Genomic DNA, 21328 nt, shown 5'->3' with positions numbered 1-21328 from the left:
CATTGTTTTCAAGTTTTTTTTTATTGTTATAGGTTAGAGTTATGATGATGAACTGTATAGGCATTATTCTCCCTTTATGAAGGACTAAACTGTGTTAATAATATGATATATATAGTTCGTAGTGTCGTTTGCTGTGTCACTGATAATTATTGTTTATTTGTCTTTTGTATTTGTTTCTTGTACTGTTGAGAGTACATAAATTAAATTAAAGTTGTTGTGAGTACCTTTGTTTCTGGATATTTTTTCTTCATATTAATTGTGTATGTTGTATGTATTAAGTAATAATTTTTATTCTCTTTATTACGTTTGTTATATTTTTTTATTTTATTTTTAAACTTGTTGCTTTTACAGAACCTTTAAAAAAAATTCATGAAGACTTGTAGAAATAACTATAAAATGAGTGATAATTATGAGTGTTTGGACCTTAATGAGTTTTCAACAAATTTATGTATTTCTCATAAGAAGACAATAGCATTCGTATGTTGACATTGAACATGTAAGCTATTTTGTTGTCGTCACATTTGTGAGCAGGTTGAGATGTTGTTGTCGCATTTGTGTATGTCTGGATTTTCTCTTGTATCTCTTGGTGTGCATGTGTTTGTTTCTCTTTAATTTGATGGGTAATATGTAAACAAAAATCGTTGTTTATTATATTTATCAGAGTTCATAATTTACTCAGCTTTTTCGTTTATGTGATTTCACTGATCTTGATTGTCTTCTTCGTCTTTTTCATAAGCATCTGCGAAAGTATATTTATAAATTGTTAAATAACTGGTTGTGTAGTTTGTATTTGTTTACCTGACTCGATTATATGTCGTTGAGTTTTAGTTAAGGTGCTTGGTTTGGTATATTTGGTTTGAAGTTTATTTGTAAAATTAGACAAAAGAGGTGATCATTAATGATTCTTTTTTTTTTGGACTCTAGTTTTTGGATTCTAGTTTTTGTTGTTTTGATTATATGGGTTGTTGTGGTTTCTTTTAAGCTGTAAAATAAAGGTTCGTGTGAAATTACAGTTTGATAAGTAAGGGAGATAAATAGACGACCACAGATCTTGGGTAGGAAATATTTTTGATCATTGACGTTAGTACAATATAGACAGTAACTGTGTGTTGATTATTGCTGACTGGTCATAGAGGATACGGATACTCGAGTTGTTTCTTTTGTGAGGTCAGAGCCCTGGACAGAACGGATTTGCCCAACCACATGTGAGTTTAAATATCATTTATAATATCAAAACATAATATATACCCATATGTAATATGATAATATACATGGAAGTTTGAGGTTTGTGTTTGCAATCATTTGGAGATTGTCGAACAGCCTAATCATGACTGGAGATTGATCTCAGGAGCACTCGTGATGACTTCATCAATAATGGTTGATGGAATGAAGAATTGATGATCAGTTATCTTGTACATGTTTGAGCACCTAACAATCTCAAAACGATCAATTTTCACGAACCGGCTTTCAAAGATGGCATGTAATGATTAGCACATCCGACGGGAATAAATCCATGAATCACAAAATTTGCAAATAAATTATTCAACAAATAATCAGGAAATCAATTAAAAACAATTATATCAAATAAATGTGATATATCAAATATTAACTTACCATAAATTCACTGTCTTTCTTGAATTTCAAGGAATCCCAAAAGCGGAGGAGGCCAGCGACAATGCTCTGACTACTACGACCAATAAGGAGAAACTCGAAGGTTGAGTGACAGACGCCGGTGACGCTGGTTTGAGAAACTGGAGAGGCGGAGCGAGACATTTTCTAGAAGATGATTAAAGTTAAGAGGAATCAATGATTTATGTGGAGATGCAGATTGGGTTAATCAAAGATGAAAATCATATATATATATATATATATATATATATATATATGGTTTACAGAGGGGCTACAAATCAGAAATATTTATGATCAAGCGGTTTAAGATGGGGAGATGAATAGTTCACCGGTAAAAAAAAAATTACGAACAGACAAACGGCGCAACTCTATAACTCAGTCCGATACAATGATGAAAAGAATTCTAACTCATGTTAAACAATGACTGTTTACAATATGAGAAAACTATAATTGTTGCAAACTTAAGCTATTTCTTAATATAACGTGTTGAAGCTCATTCAAAAATGAATTCCATAATACATTTACAGGCCTGCCCTCAGAGAAAGCCCAAGAAGTAATGGCTTTCAACCTTCATAAATATATATTCGTATCGGCCATCAATGTTTAAATTATCAATTGGTTCAATGGTATAAGTGGTAAAAGGTATATCTTAGTAACCTGGGTTCAAACCATGGATTTAACACTTTTTAACATTTTTTTAAAGTGGGCCCCACGAAAACGCTGACGTGTCGCTTCAGGAGTGCCTCAAGTGCCTCATTATAGTATAGATTTGGAACCCTAATTTTTCTTCACGTTCTTTCGAATTCCACCTTTTTCCAGTTCTTATCTCTCCAAATCCGTTTCGATGAGTAATTCACCACATAACTCTGCTCTAATCAAACCTTGATTAAACTCATTCAATGGATTCTTTCACCTTCTTCTCTGTTTTTTTATGTTTATAAATCTCATTTCCTATCTTAGGTTTCCATCGAAGTTTATAAGATTCTCTCTACTCATCGCGATGAAACCCACCGGCAACTCTTCAAGTCTCCAGCGACGGTAAGACCAGCAAGACGCCCTGCGACCTGCGAGTATCCTCAGACTACGTGTTATTTTTGAACCCTTCTGTTAAAGTCTCTTCCTTGTGTATGTTAATTGTGTGTTTCTTCCTCGCAGTGGTGGTGGTTTAAGAACCGCCGCTTCATGTAGCTGGGACCTCGAGAAGTTCGAGTGCCAAGCTGAGGTTCGTTTCTACTAAAGTTTTTATTTTTAGTCATGGGAACTTGAAATGAATGTGAAAGTTTGAGACTTTATCACTGGCAGGTGAGCAGATTGTTGAATTTGATTGTTCATAGCTTATGTAGTCACAAGAATTGATTGACTGTGTATTTTGTATATGTTTACAGTAATGCAAGTGATGCTTTGATAAGCTGAGGTTCTTGAGTGTGACAGAGCCTGCTTTGCTTGGAGATGGTGGTTACAAAGGAAGAACTTATAGACTGTCTGTCTTGGAACCATTTCTCAGAGTGGTACTTCCAAATTCTTGAAGGCTCTTAAGGTTTCTTTTTGTTTCATAATTGCTAGCAAATCAATCTCGACGTCAAGTTTATAGACTCCTCATCGGTTTGAAATCTCTCTCTTTTATCCAGGAAAACAAGAATCTTGGTGCTGACAAGACATGTTTCTTCTTATCAATCCTCGGGACGAAGGTGATTTCACCAAGACCCATCTCCAGGTTAGTTGTATTCTCACCAAACCAAGTTTAAATTTTTGATCTTTTTTGCACATAAGCACTGTTGTTTTCTTCGAATCAGCAAGTGCTCAAGTTGTATAATAAAGAGCTACCAGACATGAACTACGCCTCAAACAGTAGGAAGCAATCTGCTTTCCTTAAGGGATGCGTCTCTAAAGGGTAATATTATCCACTTAACACCTCTCTTACCTTATCAAGTATTTTGATTGTTCAGTTACGTTATGATATATCTTGCAGCAAGTATTGTTCATTGGTTCTGAAGTCCGGAGTCTCTGCTGAATCCTTTCATTTTGTATTCATGATTGCTGTTTGTTATTATTGTAGGTGCTTTAGCTGTTAACTCTGATGGTCGTTACTTGGCGACTAGAGGAATCAGAGTTTTGTTATTACTTCATCATGCGTTACTTTGAAGAATTGGTGACTCAGGGTGAGTGGGACAAGGTGGAGAAGTATCTTCAAGCTTAGTTTTAGCTAAGCTATGTGGTATGTGTCTCACTACATTTCTTTTTATCTGTAGGTGTGATCGTGGAACAGTCATGGCCATTTTGGTCAAGCATCTGAAGATGTTTGCAGCTTCCAATGAAGATCTCTTCCAAGAAATTACCCTACCTCTAAGGCTTTGATACTGGAAAGGTTCGCATATATAACTATATGACCCCTTACAACATTTGTAGGTATTATCGAGAATAATTATTATTCATTCTCACATCAATTTTCAGAGCCAGTGTGCAACTCTCCACCTACGGGGATACAAAGTTGGCAAGGGGTGGGTGTTTGTTTGTGAACTGATACGTCCGGTCAAAGAGTCAAAGGAAGAAACCAGAGATTGCTGACGTGGAATCACTCGAACTGAAGCAGAAGGTTTTCTGTTAGAGGAAGCTGAAGCTTTAAATAGATTGTTTTCTTCTTCGTTGGAGTTTATGCGTTTACAACTGGAGATTAGTGTGAGATCGTGAGGTCTTGAGGCGATCCTCTCATGGAGGATTCATATTGAGAAGTTGATGGGACCAATCCGATATCTTCTTGAGACTACTCTGGTTGTAATTGTATCATTGATTAGTAATACAAGAGTTGGATTCATTGGAAGACGTTAAGGTTGATTTACAGAGTTTATAGGTAGCAATCTTAACATAAACTTAATAAGGTGATAGATGCTAAATGAATCAAAAGGTGCTTGATAATTTTCTGTTCTCTATTTTTTTAGTATAAACACACATTTTTCTCAAATAATTAAACATAGGTATTTCTTGAAATTTCTCAAAGTTTAAACTGGCAGGGAGTTGAAGGAATTTAATAATCCTATACAGAATCCTGACATCAGATCTCTATCTATAGACCATACTTGCAACCAACCGACCGCTAGCTTCAGCCCCTGTTACAGACAATTTTATGGGTGGGGTTCTCAATAATACTGTGTTTTCTCAATTTTATGTTTCCTTACCACTCTATGTAGATCCGTTTGTTTTATGCTCAAGTGTTGCCCCATGTTTTTTCGACAGCTGTTTCAGCCTTCTCCAAGTGTCGCAGCTATTCTTTCAGGATGGATGGCTAATCCATCTATGGCACCTCATCGTTCTTCATCTGCAGGTCCTATAGGCTTGGGTTCTTCAAACAACACATGTGACTATTCTAATATTTTACATATGAACAATTTTGTATATCTTGAAACATTGTTTTAGCTGCTACCCTCAGACTCTTACTGGTCATATGGAATATCAAATGCTGAGTTTAACAATATGTGCAGAGAGCAAGGCCGTGTGGAACCTCAGAGACAGTGGTGGACCCAACCAGATCTTCTAATGAGGTCAATTTGATTCCAACTATATATTATAGGGGTCATTTGTATGATTTCATCAAATCCCCTTCTTATTAATCGAGAAGCATTTTTAAAGAGTAACCTTAAATGTGTAAGTTATTTACATGAGTGCCATGCTGACGTGTCAGCACCATATTCACTCTCACCTCATATATAAAATCACCCTTGATTCACTAGAGAAATTACAAAGAAATGTCATTGTGGTACCACTCGAATTTCCTCATATACATTATAGTTCAAAATGAATAATTGGACGATTTCGTGTAAAAAGGAAAGTCAAAGATATGTCCGATTTCATCATTTCATGTTTAAGGAAAGTCAAAGATCATTACTATTTCTCTTAATTCTATTTCCCATTAACTCATTCCATGATTTCCTTTTCTATCAAAATATATTGCCATATATAAGGTTACCATAGATCATTGCCATATAATGTATTACGCAATTATGTAGTATAATGTTGTAAAATTTAATATTTGTTTTTTTTTTCAATGCAAGATGTATCAGAAACCATTTTATTAAAAGTAAACTAAACATTTTTTATAATGTATCAGAAGTCATATAATGTATCAGAAGTCATTTTATTATAACCGTATTTAATATATGAAAACTGCAATAAATTTTAAACTAATTTAGTATGTTATTTAATATAACCGTAATTTATGCCAAATCCTCCACAGAAATGGTTATCATTTTAAGTTTATACTATACACTTAATATTTGGTCAAATATCGTATTGAATATTGTTTCCTATATTAGGTTCGAAAATATAGTACTAACCAAATTTTGGAAGGCGATAATGCGTGTAGTTAAATATAGTAATAGCGTAAATTTTGGGTAAACTACTCAATATCTGTTTCTGATAATTCTTGTGTGCCTAAACCCTAAGTTGCCTGACTATATATGACCTTCTAAACTCATTTACTCAGCATCATTACCAACCAAGTTCGAACCGGTATGCAATCTAACAAAAAATGAGTTATATGCACTCAATATCTGAGTTGAAACATTTCAAAGGTGAAAAAGAGATGTAAAAAGTTTTTGGAAGCAATACTAGGCTAAAGGTGTAGAAACTTTTATAATATTTTTTTATGGATGCAAAAATAAGTTTTTTTTAGTTTATTGCAATATGCTCTATATCAACTTAGCCTTGTCTAACCAAACAACTAACACTTTCATATGGTAAATTTTTGCAGGAGGACAAAATGCGACATTTAAAAAGGTTTTGGTTTCTTAGTTTGATCCTTTTCTGAAACAAGGATAAAAAGGATTTGATTTCTCTTTTTGATTCAAATATATAAGCAGGTGACTTCAAATAGACGAGGAGCTTCATGTTCTCACATTTTGTTTGACCCTGAACTCCTAGAAATAGAAGCCTTCAAAAACAAGTAAGCATATATGAACATTTTCATCTGTTAATTATTTTACTTCTATGTTTGCTTACACAAACTACATTGACAGGATTTGTTTTTCAGGATACCAAGAAGAGCCTTTTCATGTGAGTTGCATATTAATTCGAATTTTATTTTGGTTATCAGTTTCTGAATAATAAAGCCTTTGCAACGTATCATTCATATTTTGATTTGTACCATTGTTGTTTTTAGCATTTGATCTTAAGATTCTAATTGATGAACTATGTACCGTTTAAATTATCTTGCCAGGACTAAACTATTGAAAGCGTTATTTTTAGTTATTTATTGTCCATTGTTTAGTTTGTTTTATTTTGTTGCTAAATATTTCATTGAAATGAAATAATCGATTAGTTTATAAATATTATAAAAACTACAAAAGAGATTTCGCAGGTATAATTTCGGAAACAAAAGAAGGTAAGAAATATTGAAAGAGTAATAAACTCCATAGTTTTGGGACATATTTAACAACCATTGAAGGTTCGTCTTCTGGATTTTATATGTACTGGTATAAACTAATGAAATAATCGATTAGTTACGTTAGTTCATCATTATTATTAGTTCAAAAAAAAGAAGTAAACCCCTGTTATAATATTTTTTGTACCTGCAAAATCTCTTTTGTAGTTTTTGTATATGTATTTTCTTATAGTGATTTTTATTTTACAATGCAAACAAAAATTAAATTACAGAAAATAGAATATTAATTTCCAACATTAAAAATATAAGAACAATTTAAGTTGAAATATTTTCACAGATAAACTAATTTATTTGAAATCAAATTTCTATATATTTAAATGTAAATGATACACTTTATGGTATCAATTCATAATCGTGATTTGCAAGTTATGATCTTTAATTTAATGCATTTATGATTTAGAATATAAGTGAGTGATATTTTTTATCAATATATTGATCTCCACGCAAATTTAGATTATTATTTAGGTCAATATTGTATTGTATATGGAAAGTCTTGATTGCAATCACAAAATTTTATATGGAGATAAATTTAGTGCTGATTGCCGTTATCTATACTACCTTCTTAATATTTGCATCACAAACGAAATCCTTGATTCAAATGTTTAATATTAACCTAAAACAGTATTCAGCCGTATTTATCAACTTCCGAAAACAAAAACATTTGAAGAAATCTTAACTTGCAATTTGCCAATCAGTATCATCGAGCGTATATTTGATATATTGATCTCATTTAATAAAGAAATAATTTGAAACTTATATAAATATAAGTGATGGAAGTGCTTCAATGATATCATCTTCTCTCTATTCTTTTGTCTCTAACTTTTTTTGAGATCCAGTACTTAAATAAATGGCAAGTTTGGATTTAATTTGTTGGCGATTTGAAGCCTGTCTACACAATATGCCCCTCACATAGAAGACTCACATTTAACATTTACTAGATCTTGATCCGTAGGACCGCACAGGTATTAGTTTTCAGTTTTAGTTTTCATTTATTTATACTTAATTATATATTTGTAATATTTGATCATTTTATATTGACTAAGCTAGGGGTGGGTATTTGGGTACCCATTCGAATTTCGTTAAAATTTATTCGGGTTTGAGATTTTTGAGTTTAAAGATTCTAGCTCTGTTCGGCTATTTATAAATTTTGATTCCGGTTTAATTCAGATCTTTGCGGGTCCGGATAACCCGTTTAAACTATTTTTAAATTTATATACTTTAAATTTTCCTAAATCTAAAAATAAAAATACTATAACATGTAAATTTGAGTAATGTAAGCAAAATTACCTAAATTAAAAATATGTTTAACTTGAATATTTGGATGGAGAAGAAATATATATTTTAAGTATTTTTGGTGTTTTTTTATATTTCAAATATTTTAGTCAACTTTAAGATAGCTTATATCTTGGATATTAACTATAGAAATAGATAACATATTCAAGTATATATGATTCAAATACATTCGAATATCCGAAATATTTCGATCAGATCATGTTTGGTTCTGGTTATTTAGATACCAGAATGATAAATTTGTTTGGATATTTATCCACTTTTGATTCAAATTTAATAATATTTTTTTCGAGATATACGCTTAAGTCAAATTTTAGTTGTTTCCATATCTAAAATGACTTTCTGTACACGATATTTTTTTTAATTGTTTAGTTAAACAAACCAGTTGGTTAGCAGATAAACATGGTAAGTTAACTGATAATGTATATTTTATTGATTTCGATTTTGGTTAAAACCGTGTGATACTGAAATTACGAAAAATGACATTAGCGAAGGAAGCAAAAAACGACCGAATGCTATACCTATTTCCAAACATAATTTTTTTTTTTAATATTACTATCTATGTTTCTAAACAAAACTGAAATGTAATTCAGTTTTAATAATATAGATATTTGGTTATCCTTTTATGGTATAATATTTTACATTCACGAACCTAATAAATGATATACTATAGAACCACAAAATCATATTATTTAATTATATTTGCCAATTAACCTAAAACTCAATATCATGATCTCAGTTATGCATAATGTTCTTCTCTTTATACTATAGAACCTATAGAATCGTATCATGTAACTATTTTCGATGGTAGTCTATCTATAGTTTAACTATTTTCAATACAAAAATACACGTAAACTAATGTTACCTATCAAAGATTTGATTGATTCCAGTCAGTGCTTCAGATTGTCTTGGGATTTGTATTTGATTTTTTGTTACTGATTTGTTCAAAGCTCCCTCAGATAGATCTACACAAACCAAAATTAAATAGAACAAAGACACTGGTCAGAAGACCAAACCGGAATGAAAGTTTGGTTTATTATTTCATTAACGAACAAAAATCACTCAAGTAGTGTAATGTATACAAAAGGTCGCTACGTACCTTTCGAACGAAGAGATAGATGAAAATTAAAAATATATGTCTATCATCCGTAGTTAAAAATAAATGTCTATCATCTGTAGTTAATAATTATGAACAAAAATATGTTGAGAATGTTATTACATAACCGATTCATAAACTATGTTTACAAATTTAGAACATATGTTAAAATTAAATTAAAATTTTAGAAACCAATCTCACCCTGCGCAAGGCGCAGGTCCTACCTAGTTCCTTTGTTGAAAGACAAGTAAAAGAATTTGTTTATACAAATTGATAGGGGTAATTTGACACCCTTTTGGCCTTTCCATATCGCAGTTTTTGGTAGTTTATTTAAAATCTTGCATTGCTACTATATAATTTGGTTTTGGTTGTTGGAAATCATATCTTGAGTAGTTTTGGTTACGGTCTTTCTATGGTTTTGGCTTCATATTCATTCAGAAAAAGTTTGGAGTTCCTTCAGTCTCTGACTATGAGAGTCTTCAAGCAGAGAAGTCTTATTTTCAAATAAAGTACAATGAACTTCTGCCTAAACATCAAGCAATATTGAGAGAGGGTTTCGTTTCCTAATTGAATTTAGGTTATCATTGAACCTAACATAGTTGTATGTTTAATGATCTCTGTCAAACATATATTTATCTCTAATATATTGAATGTGTTTTTTTAAGTTACATAATATATAGCATGTGAACCAGTAAATGGAACATATACTTTTATATACTATAGATGACACGAGAATTATATACTTATGATAAAAAGATAATCAACAAAAAAAAATATATAAGTAACTTGATATGATATTTATTTTGAAACACACCATAAAAACAAAAGAATCTTATTATATAAAGCTTGGTTTTTCAAAGTTACTAATTAACATGATCGTGACACATGGCAATTATAATTTTAAGATTGTGACATGTGTTAAAATACATATAAGTAAATAAAATCAATCTTATCTTTTTTAAAGATTAAACCAAAAAAATTATTTACATATAAAAACAATTTAAAAAGTAAAAGTAAATAAAAAGTAAAAAATAACTATGAAAGAAATAGAAAAACAACTGTAAAGAAATATTAAATAATGCTAATTTTTCTTTATTCAAATCCTAATTTAAAAGGTCATAACCAAAAACAATTGTCACTTAACAACGATTTAAAAATAATAATTATTAAACCAAAAATGTAAAAGGCTCATTAATGTTAATTTTCATTTATTCAAATCTTTGTAATTAATATGTTCGCGACACATGGCAAATATAAATTTAAGATTGTGACATGTGTGAATCTAGCTCATAATTAAAAGTTATATACAAAGATAATAACAACAATAATTTTTGTTAAAAATAATTATAACTATTATCTAATAGTATTTTTTTTCTTTTTTAAATCCTAAACAAAAAATAATTACAAAATATTATTCGATAGTAATTTTCCTTTTATATAATAAGACATGTTAAAATATATGATGATCAAAATTATATATATACTAAGATAAAAATGGATTTTAAAAAATGTAATTTGATAATAATTTTCCTTTAAAATTATTATAATTTGATAGTAATTTTCCATTTTCACAATCCTAAGCAAAAAATTATTTGATAGTAATTTTCCTTTAAAATAATTATAGTTATTGTCTAAAATTAATTTTGAAAAAGGTAATTTTCCTTTTAATAAGTTTCTAAATTTTTTTTAAGATTTAAAAATGGAAAATATTATATTTTATAAATCTTTCTTAATTAGAATTTCTTAAAAATACAAATATTATCATATAATCTGTTACAATAATTTTCTGTTTAGAGTTTAAGAAAATTATATTAGTATCAAATAATTATTTCAAGTTACTCCTTAATATTTTTATAATTACTATTTTACAGTTCATATCACTATTGTTTTTACAATTTTTTTTTGTTAATTAAATAATATTTAGTATCAGGTTCATCATCAAATACTGTTTTGTAAAAAAAATTATTATGAAATTAATTTTTCCTCAGTATTAAAAAAAAGAGCACATGTCACAATCTTAAAATATATAATAAGATTGTCATGTGTCACGATCATGTTAATTATAAACTTTTAAGAGATATGTGATAATAATTTTATTTTTCTTAATTAATAAAATAGGTTTTTAATTTTTCTTTTTACTTTTTAAAATCCTAACATACATAGAATTTTTTTCCTTTTTAAAAACAATTCTGATTAAAGAGAATAATAAAATTTTATTTAATATTTATTTTAAGAATTTGATGATAAACATGATACTAAAATCTACTTAATTAAAAAACAAATTTATATAATAATATCTTTTAAATCTTTTACAAATTATTTTTCAAATCCTTTTTCAAGATTTTTTAAAAGTAATATTTCTAAACCAATTACTATTAGAACTTTTAAAGTTACTTTTTACTATTAAATTTTTTAAATTTACATTTTTCAAAATTCGTTTTTAGACAATACTTATAATTATTTTAAAAGAAATTACTATCAAATAATCTTTTGTGTAGAATTGTTAAAATGGAAAATGAGAAAAATTATAATAATTTTAATATTGTATTTTCAAAAATAATTATAAATATTATTCAATAATAATTTTTCTTTTTTAAATCTTAAAAAATATAATTACCAACGGTTATTTAATATTAATTTTCTTTTTAATATTGTGACATGTGTTAGAATATTTCAAGATTAAAATATATACATACTAAGAAAATAGAAAAATAATTCGAATAAATAATTTTAAAATTAATTTATCAGTAAAAATTAATTTCTAAAATTATTTAACAGGGAATTTTTAGAAAAATTCCTTTTTAATAATCCTAAAGAAAAAAGGTTTATCAAATAATTTATTTAATACTAATTTCGTTTTAGAACAAATAATATGTTTATAATATTATAGATAATAATTTTTGTTTATATAAAACTTGGTTCTTCAAAGATAATAATTAACATGATTGCGGCATGTATCATAAATTTTTAAGATTGTGATATATGTAAAATATGATACAATTCTCCTTTTTAAGATTTAAAATAGATTAAGAAAAATAAAAATTCTCATTAAAAAAATAGTCTTAAAGTACTATTTAGATTTAATATTTTTAGAAAAGAACAATTACAAATTAACATTTTTAGTATTTTACATTATATATTGTTAAAAATATTTGATAGTTATTTGAAATTTTTTATTGCGACATGTTTTAAAAATAAGATACAATTCTCCCTTTTTAGGATTTAAAAGAGATTAAGAAAATAAAATTTTTAATTACGAAATAGTCTTTAAAATTTATATTTTAGGATTTAGTATTTTAAGAAAAGGAAAATTAAAACATTACCATTGTTAGTATTTTACACTATATATTGTTAAAATATTTGATAGTAATTTTCATTTTTTTTAATTCTAAACAAGAAAATAATTGTAAAAACCTATTTTAAAGTAATTATTTCTTTGTTAATTTGTTTTCTAAAAAATTGTGATATGTGTAAAAATGATACAATTCTCTTTTATTTATGATATAAAAGAGATTTAGAAAAGAAAATTTTTATTACAAAATGGTATTTTATGGTTCTTTTTAGGATTTTATAAAAAAATACTATCATATAGTTTTTTACAGTTACATATTGTTAAAAAGATTCATAGTAATTTTTTTAGGTCTGAACAAAAAACAATTGTAAAAAGATATTTGCAATTAATTATCTTCTTAAAAAGTTTTTTTTATAATTTTGTTTTTAAAGATACTAAAGTAAGATAATTATAAAAGATAAATATTATCTTTAAGAAAAAATATCAAACAAAAACGAATTATAAAATCCAACAAGTACAATAAATTATTTAATAAAATAATGAATAAAACTAACTATTAAATAAATAATATTCCTTTTTCAAAACCTAAACAAAAGAAAATTGGAAAAGTATTCTTATTAATTTCTTATAATTAACTAACTTTCCTTTTTTAATATATAACTGTATGTTAAGCAATCATGAAAAAGAAGCTACAAATATTTCACACTATATTTAGGTTTAAGTTTTCATATATTAGTTTTACAAAACAATAGTATTTATGTGAAAAATATTACATGAGTATTTTATTTAAATTTCTTGATACAAGTCAATTTTTTTTATTATCATTATTACATCTTATGATGCTAACATAATTTTTTTTAGTTATGAGGTTGTCGTCGTACATGAGTATTTGTGAATATGATGAATATGTGTTTGTACATATAAGAAAAATATATAATTATTAAAACATAAAATAATTTTTAATTATAAAATAAATCTCACACAAAATATGTAAATCATTCATAAAATTATAATAAAATAATTATTATTTTTTACTTTTTATTAAATTAAACATCAAACAAAACCCGTTGCAACGCAACGGGCTCATATCTAGTTAACTTTATAATACTTGGTAAACGTTACAAAAGTAATAATTATCAATATAACATATATTAAATATAAATTAAAATAAAAGGAAATTATTATATAAAACTAAATCTGATATCTATAATAATTTTTAGAAGTTAATATGAAAAGATAATTATAATAATATATCCGACAATATATTAAACACATAAAATCATATATATATATATATGTATATATAATAAATAGATTATTAATAATAAAATAGCTAACCATTATTGGTTAGATACCAAAACATCATGAAGACTGAAAATGTAAGGATACAACTGGAAAATATATAAATACTTAACCATATAAAAATTACTAAACTGCTGAAAAATTCATTTCACTTTGAAAATATGGTCGAATTATATATAAAAAAATACATTACTATGAAAATATTGGTGAACTGGTCATGTAAATAAATATTCTTATAAATTAGATAAAAAGAACTATTGAATCATAAAATGTAGACTAATTTAAATTAGCATAAAAATGTAGAATAAAAATATTATAAACAAGTAAAGCTAATTAATTTAATAAATTCAAATCAGTTAATCCGCGCGTAGCGCGGACAAAGAACCTAGTATTTTTAATAAGTAAATAGATTTTGACTCGTACATCCGTGTAAATATTTGTTTTAACTTTTCAAATTATATTGTATATGTTCATTATACATAAATATTGTGATATTAACATTGGAATATTATTTGTTTTGAAGGTTATTTTGTCTTTTTATTATATACTAATTATATACAGTATTAAATGTTGTTTGTATCTTTGGATTTTTAACACATAGAAAATTATTGTTAATATAATAAGTAAGTAATTATTTTGTGTAGGAAAAATTAATATGTTTTTGTATTTACAAAACAGTAAAATGATATATTATTGATTTTATATCATATTATTTGTATTAATATGATATATATATATATATATATTATATATATATATATATATATACAATCAATTACGGATAAAATTAATTAATTGTTTACTTTAACAAAAAAATTTGTTAAGATATATTATCATTTGAAACAATCATTAATGTTTACCATAAATAAAATTAATTGATTTTATTTTTAAGGAAGATTTTTTAAGACTAATTAATGTTCAAACTTAGGATAGTTAGTTTCAGTGGCATTAGATGTAATAAAAGATTATTTTAACGGTTAATTAATATTGGTACTTCAAGTTTAATAAGACACTAGATTTTGATCGGCGTTTCAAAAACGCGGGTATTATTTTTCACTTTTATGAAATATATTATTTTTTGTAATTATTAAATGTATTTATCTTAGTAAAAGTTTCTTTATAATAAATTCAACACATAGAATACCTCTGGTAAACTATATGTTTCTTTGGCTTTGTTTTATTCATTGTCCAATCAACATATATTTATATGGCTTGTTGTTAAAATAAATAATTTTAGAACGCAGCTGTACAATACTTTTACATTCATATTTTGTTTAAACAATTTCACATATTATTAATTAAATATTTACATTGTAATTTAAATTTGTATACAAATCAACATATTTGTGTAATTTGTTGTTAAAAGAAATGATTTTGAATCCAAATGTACAGTACTTTTATATTGATTTTTAAGTTCATATAAATTTTTTAAATATATTTATTTCAACTGAACCAACTAATAATTTGTTAAATTGGCCCTTGAAATATATTTTTATACATCGATATTTATTTTTCATAATTAGTCTTATATATTTTAGACGTATCATAATATAACTAACGATATTCAAAAAACCTGGACCAAATAAGGTTATATGGCTATTTTTGTTACAAATATCCGAACCTGTTTTAGATACATTAGTTATTTAGATATTTTTAGGTTCCAATACATCAGAACCGAATTCATCCAGATTCAGAATGACCCAACTCAAAATCCATACATAAGTTTATAATATTCAAGTAGGACTTGGTTTCAAAAACAAAAAAAAAACGATATACGAAAGGAACAACATGTACCTAAACTGACAGATAATGTTTATGTATAATTGATTTTATAAATTAATAAAAAAATTATTTCTATGTGTTTGGCTGAATTAAGTGAAATAGAAATTTTTTTTTTTATACATCGATATTTATTTTTCATAATTAGTGTTATATATTTTAGATGTATCATAATATAACTAACGATATTCAAAAGACCTGGACCGAATCAAGTTATATGGCTATTTTATTACAAATATCCGAATCCGTTTTAGATACATTGGTTATTTAGTTTTTTTTAGGTTCCTATACATCAGAACCGAGTTCATTCAGATCCAGAATGACCCAACTCATAAATTTATAATATTCAAATGGGACTTGGTTAAAAAAAAAAATGATACCCGAAAGGAACAACATGTACCTAAATGGACATATAATGTTTATGTCTAACTGATTTTATAAATTAATAAAAAAACTTTTTTTATGTGTTTTATTAAATTAAGTGAAATAGAAAAAGTTTTTTTTTGTTTCACTTAATTTAAGTGAAAGTTCTGAAAACTCGGGAGATAGCTAAGAAGTTATACCGAGTAGAAGTTCGAAATGGGAAAAGCGCTTCTTTTTGGCATGAAAGTTGGTCATCTCTTGGATGCTTGAAGGATTTACTGGGTAATGGTAGTCCCTTTGACTTGGGAATCTCAATTGAAGCTACAGTGGAGGATAGCTGGAAGCATAGAAGAAGAAATCACCGTGTTCTTATTCTAAACAGAGTAGAAGAAGAGATTGAGAGTTGCAAAATTAAGAGAACGCAAGAGGAGGATGTGTCATTGTGGAAAAATTCAAAAGGTCATTACAAGAGATCATTCTCTTCTGGTGAAACATGGAGAGCTACAAGAGAGATCCATCAACAATGTCAATGGCATAAGGAGGTTTGGTTTAAATATGCCACGCCAAAATACTCTTTTATATTATGGCTTGCTATGAAAGGAAGAATGACAACAGGGGATCGCATGAGAAACTGGAATGGTGGAGCTAACATAAACGTATCTTGCGTTCTATGTAACGAGCCACTAGAAACAGTTGAGCATCTCTTCTTTGAGTGTAGTTATTCAGCAGAGATTTGGGAAACATTGATGAAGGGGGTTCTACTAGATAAACTTACAGTAAAATGGGAGGAGTTGATGAGAATAATGAGAGACAGTTCGAATGGGAAGATGAAACAGTTCATCATTAAGTATGCGTTTCAGACTTCAGTATACATGATATGGAGGGAGAGGAACAGAAGAAGGCATGGAGAGATGGCCTCGACAACGAGTCTGCTTATAAAGCTCATTGATAAAAATTTGCGGAACAAGCTTACTCTTGTGCAGAGGGAGGGAGATATGGATATTGGGAAGGGGATGGTCTATTGGTTTAGCACAAGATAGATAAGAAGTTATTTTGTTAGGAGATTTAAGCTTGTTTTAAAATTTGGATGAGGACACTCTTGTTGTAAAAAATTCTTTTTTCTTTTGAATTAAATTTAACATTCAATTCAAAGAAAAAAAAAAGAGTTTTTTTATCAAGTAAAATAATTATATGGAGTAAAAAATAAGTGGCAATAAATGTAGCACATTTTAATTATTTTGATTTAAGTTATTATTTTATTCACAAAAACATATCTTTGAACTATGTTTTTGGGTACGTAATTTTCCACCGATTGAAACTAAAATAAAAATATTTTCGTAAAATAAACTAAACCAAATGTTTAATCATATGTAAAACCTAATTATTTAACATTTTTGATTTTATATTTTGCACAAGTTAATATTGATTAACTAATAAATAAAAATATGCATTATTATTATTATTATGGTAATATAGTTAATGATGTAAATTATTATTAAGGTAATATAATTAATTAAATTGTTAAACTAAGTGAAATATGGAAACACAATTAATAGATACTACTATTCATGTATCCAAACAAATTTCATTAAGACTACTATTCAAGTTTCTAAACACTGCAAATTTTTTTAATCCTCTAATTCAAGTCTCCGAACATTCCAATTTTGTACTTGAGTTTTAATAAGATATATATTATTTTTTATTTTTTCAATAAAGTAAAACTAATCACATATTAACAATCTAAAAGTAATAAAAATATCTAAGAAATTCTAATTTGAGATATTTTCTTTTGAAAAATTATACATCTCTTTCTTTTTCCTTTTATTTTTATTTTTTTAATACCTCTCTTTCTTACTTTTTTATTTATTAATTTTTTGATCAAACAAACATTGCATTACTTAAAAGTGGTCTAAGCCTCTGAAATAGAGTTCATTACAGACATAGCTAAGACTGATTTTGCCACGGAATCAGCCTCCGCATTGAAAGTGCGAGAAATAAAATCAAAGGAAATAACATCAAAGAGAGATATAAAGTGATAGATATCAAACATGATACCGAACAGTTCAGGTTGGTACCTTCTCGTCTTCAACAGGTTGATTAGAGATAGGGAATCAGTTAGAACAACCAGGGATCAGATGTTTGAATAAACGCAAGAGATACCGCACGATGGACAGCAATGGCTTCCGCCATTAGAGCTGATGAAACATGACTGAAAGATTCAGTCACAGTGGGAAGAGTTCGCACTGCTTCGCCTAAGAATATTCCTCCTATTCCGCATCCTCCGGGGGTGACGTCCCAAGCAGTATCCACTTTACACACAAGCATTCCAGGCTGGAAGGTCAGAGGAGGACATGAAGAACGAGCCATGGCAGGGTGTGGCATGAGACCGAGTCTAGGACCGCCTTTGTTGACCATTTGTGCATCATTCCATTCCTTTGCATCTTTTATGCTTTTGGTAATGATCTTGCGCTGTAAATACTTTATTCTCAAAGATAAGCTTATTCCTGGCTTTTCACAAATTCCACAATATCTAAGGCAATAAAGGAGCATTTAAACCAGTCGGAGGTAGGGAGAAGAAACTACTGCCCTGTTTTATTAGTTCCGCCACAGAAAATAAGGTCGATGAAGGTCTTTGGACAGTCGGAGCAAGAAGTGAAGATCATCCTCGTGTTCTCCACACTTCTTCTAGTTGAAACTTGGCACTCCTCTCTTCTCAAGGTTAGAGCTAACTGGTATGGCTTTTTTAACCACTCTCCATAAAAAAACTTTCAGCTTGGAGCTTTTTTTAACATTCCAAATACGTTGAAGCCAGTTCACCGGTTCATTATCGAGGCTCCCCAATCTGCCAGTTGTAATTCCAATACCATATCCGGTCTTAACTGAATAAGATCCAGACTTCTCTGGGAGCCAGCGAAGAGTATCCAGAGCTGCAGTAGTGCTTGTTTTAATCATCAGGATAGAGCCCTCATACTGAGGTATAAAGCTTCAAATCTTCTCCAAGTCCCACCTGTTTGTCAACGGACATAACAGCTCGCTCACCTTCATCGCCTTGTCGTTTGAGTTTGCAGGTCCCATCGGTTGACAAGGTGCTTTGAAGGAAAGCCATGGATCATCCCAGACTCTTATGTTTTCGCCGTTCCCAACGACCCAGCTGAGCCATTTTCTCAGAATCTCTCTTTCTGCCAACAAACATCACCATCCATGGGAAGCTGTCGTTGGAAGTGAGCAGTCCATGAATGAAGAGTTCTGAGAATATTTGCCTAATAAGACGCGAGCAAGAAGCGATTGAGGTTCCGTGATCAATCTCCATCCCACTTTTGCAAGTAAGGCATCATTAAAGGTTTCAATATCGCGAAAGCCAAGTCCCTCCACATATTTCGGCAAAACCATTGTTTTCCACGCTACCCAACACATCTTCTTCTTTCCGGGCTAGCATCCCACCAGAACCGCGTTAGGAGGGACTGTATTTGTTTGCACAACGAAACAGGGAGTTTGAAGCAGGACATTGCATAGCAAGGGATCACAGCTAGTACTGATCTGAGCATAACTTGTTTTCCTGCCCTGGACAGGAACTTTGCTGTCCAAATGTGAGATTTCTGCCGTATTATGTCCAAGATTGAAGCAAAATAATCTCTTTTCCGGCGTCCGAATTGCTCGGGAAGTCCCAAGTCCCAAGATTGAAGCAAAAATATCTCTTTTGGGGGTTGATTCTCTATCCCGATACCTGTTCGTAGGTGGATAAAATTTCCTTTAGAGCTGTGACACAAGATGGTTTTGATTTGAAGAAAAACATGGTGTCATCCGCGAAGAGTAAGTGATTTATCGGTGGGCTGTGGGGAGAAACTCTAACGTCTGGAAGTGAACCATCCGCCTGACCCTTCTCGCACAAAGTGGAGAGTACTTCGGTACATAGTATGAAGATATGAGGCGATTGGGGATCTCCCTGGCACAAGCCTCGAGACGGCTTCACTGATCCCTTAGGAGCGCCATTGATCAAAAAGGAGTAGGAAACTGATTCTATGCAGGCAATGATCCATGATACCCATACCGGATCGAAACCAAGGAGGTTTAAGACTTCCTTGACAAAACCCCATTCAATCCTATCGTAGGCCTTGCTCATGTCCGTCTTGACAGCCATGGAGCCGCACTTTTTTGCCTCCGAAGTTCTCAAGTAGTGGAGAGTTTCATGTGTAATGAGCACATTGTCTGTGATCGCCCGACCAGCTACGAACACTGATTGAGTGTTGGAGATGAGTAGAGGCAGGACCATGAGCTTCACTGCCGCTATTTCTTTAGAGTCAATCTCCTATGGGCTTTGTTGCTCTCTTATACCCTTTTCTCATAATTCTATTTTTGATCAAAACTCAAATTACCAAATCAACTCCTCCCCTCTCATCAAAACTAAACCCTAACCCCCCTCATAATTTTATTTTTGATCAAAACTCAAATTACCAAATCAACTCCTCCCCTCTCATCAAAACTAAACCCTAACCCCCCTATGGATTAGTGAATCCATGGGCAAAGATTTAAATTCTATACCTTTCAAATTTGGAAAAAAATGATTTTAAAATCGTTTTAATCATATTTTAATGATTTTCGCAAAAATATGAAAAAATGTTTTTCGATTTTTGAAATATTTTTATCAAATTATATAAATCAAATAAAATTAAAAGAAAAACCGAGCCCATTAAAGATTAAGGAATGAAATATAAGGGTATTTGAGCAATTGGTTCGTAGAGGCAGTAGTGGTTTGAGTCTCCGGGGGATGTGTTCTAATTTTTCATAGTCCCGTAAATCTTTTTTACTAATCTTACAACCACCATATAATCTTTTCGCGTGTTATAGATAACCAAATTAATTCTCTTATAAATTCGATCTGAAAATCAAGGTTATTGTAGCATCATATTTTAGTCAACATTTGTTTGCGCCAATAATTCATTCTAATATTATTTTACTGGCGCATACCAATTTGCAGATTACATAATTAAAGATTCTGCGAGTTGTCAACTAAAAGATCTCCATTTTATTTTTATATGTATCATCAGTTCTTGTCTGGAGCTATGGTCTTCTCTTTGGTTTCTTTCTTGGTAAGAGATACATATATGCGGAAGCAATCTATATGACTTATTTTTATGTCATTTTT

General features: G+C 29.2%; 1 protein-coding gene and 2 long non-coding RNA genes across 10 annotated transcripts; all 3 read left to right on the top strand.

The window, feature by feature from the left end:
• Positions 1–2387: 2387 nt before the first annotated feature.
• LOC108838060 (uncharacterized) lies at positions 2388–5124 on the top strand. Of its 7 annotated transcripts, none has more exons than XR_008937037.1 (11): positions 2388–2477; positions 2590–2716; positions 2785–2931; positions 3015–3166; positions 3258–3343; positions 3423–3520; positions 3686–3788; positions 3879–3994; positions 4081–4754; positions 4861–4981; positions 5106–5122. It is a non-coding gene; the product is annotated as an uncharacterized LOC108838060 (long non-coding RNA). The 7 variants fall into 7 exon arrangements; XR_008937038.1 differs by having other exon boundaries at positions 2391–2477; positions 2590–2667; positions 5106–5120; XR_008937041.1 differs by having other exon boundaries at positions 2406–2716; positions 3427–3520; positions 5106–5124.
• A 1214-nt stretch (positions 5125–6338) lies between these two features.
• On the top strand, positions 6339–6869 carry LOC130497632 (uncharacterized). 2 transcript variants are annotated; one of them, XR_008936630.1, is made up of 2 exons: positions 6339–6565; positions 6653–6869. It is a non-coding gene; the product is annotated as an uncharacterized LOC130497632 (long non-coding RNA). The 2 variants fall into 2 exon arrangements; XR_008936631.1 differs by having other exon boundaries at positions 6639–6869.
• Positions 6870–16790: 9921 nt separating this feature from the next.
• On the top strand, positions 16791–17225 carry LOC108815678 (uncharacterized). Its single transcript, XM_018588205.1, has one exon. It carries the CDS (start codon positions 16791–16793, stop codon positions 17223–17225), a length of 435 nt encoding a protein of 144 aa, XP_018443707.1.
• Positions 17226–21328: the final 4103 nt, after the last annotated feature.

This window comes from Raphanus sativus, chromosome 7 (assembly GCF_000801105.2).
Source record: "Raphanus sativus cultivar WK10039 chromosome 7, ASM80110v3, whole genome shotgun sequence".
NCBI classification, from domain to species: domain Eukaryota; kingdom Viridiplantae; phylum Streptophyta; class Magnoliopsida; order Brassicales; family Brassicaceae; genus Raphanus; species Raphanus sativus.
This window is presented reverse-complemented; position numbering and strand designations above follow the sequence as displayed.

Bases quoted from the DNA above. Each gene is read 5' to 3' on its own strand.
- LOC108815678 (XM_018588205.1), top strand. From the start codon at position 16,791: ATGACAACAGGGGATCGCATGAGAAACTGGAATGGTGGAGCTAACATA.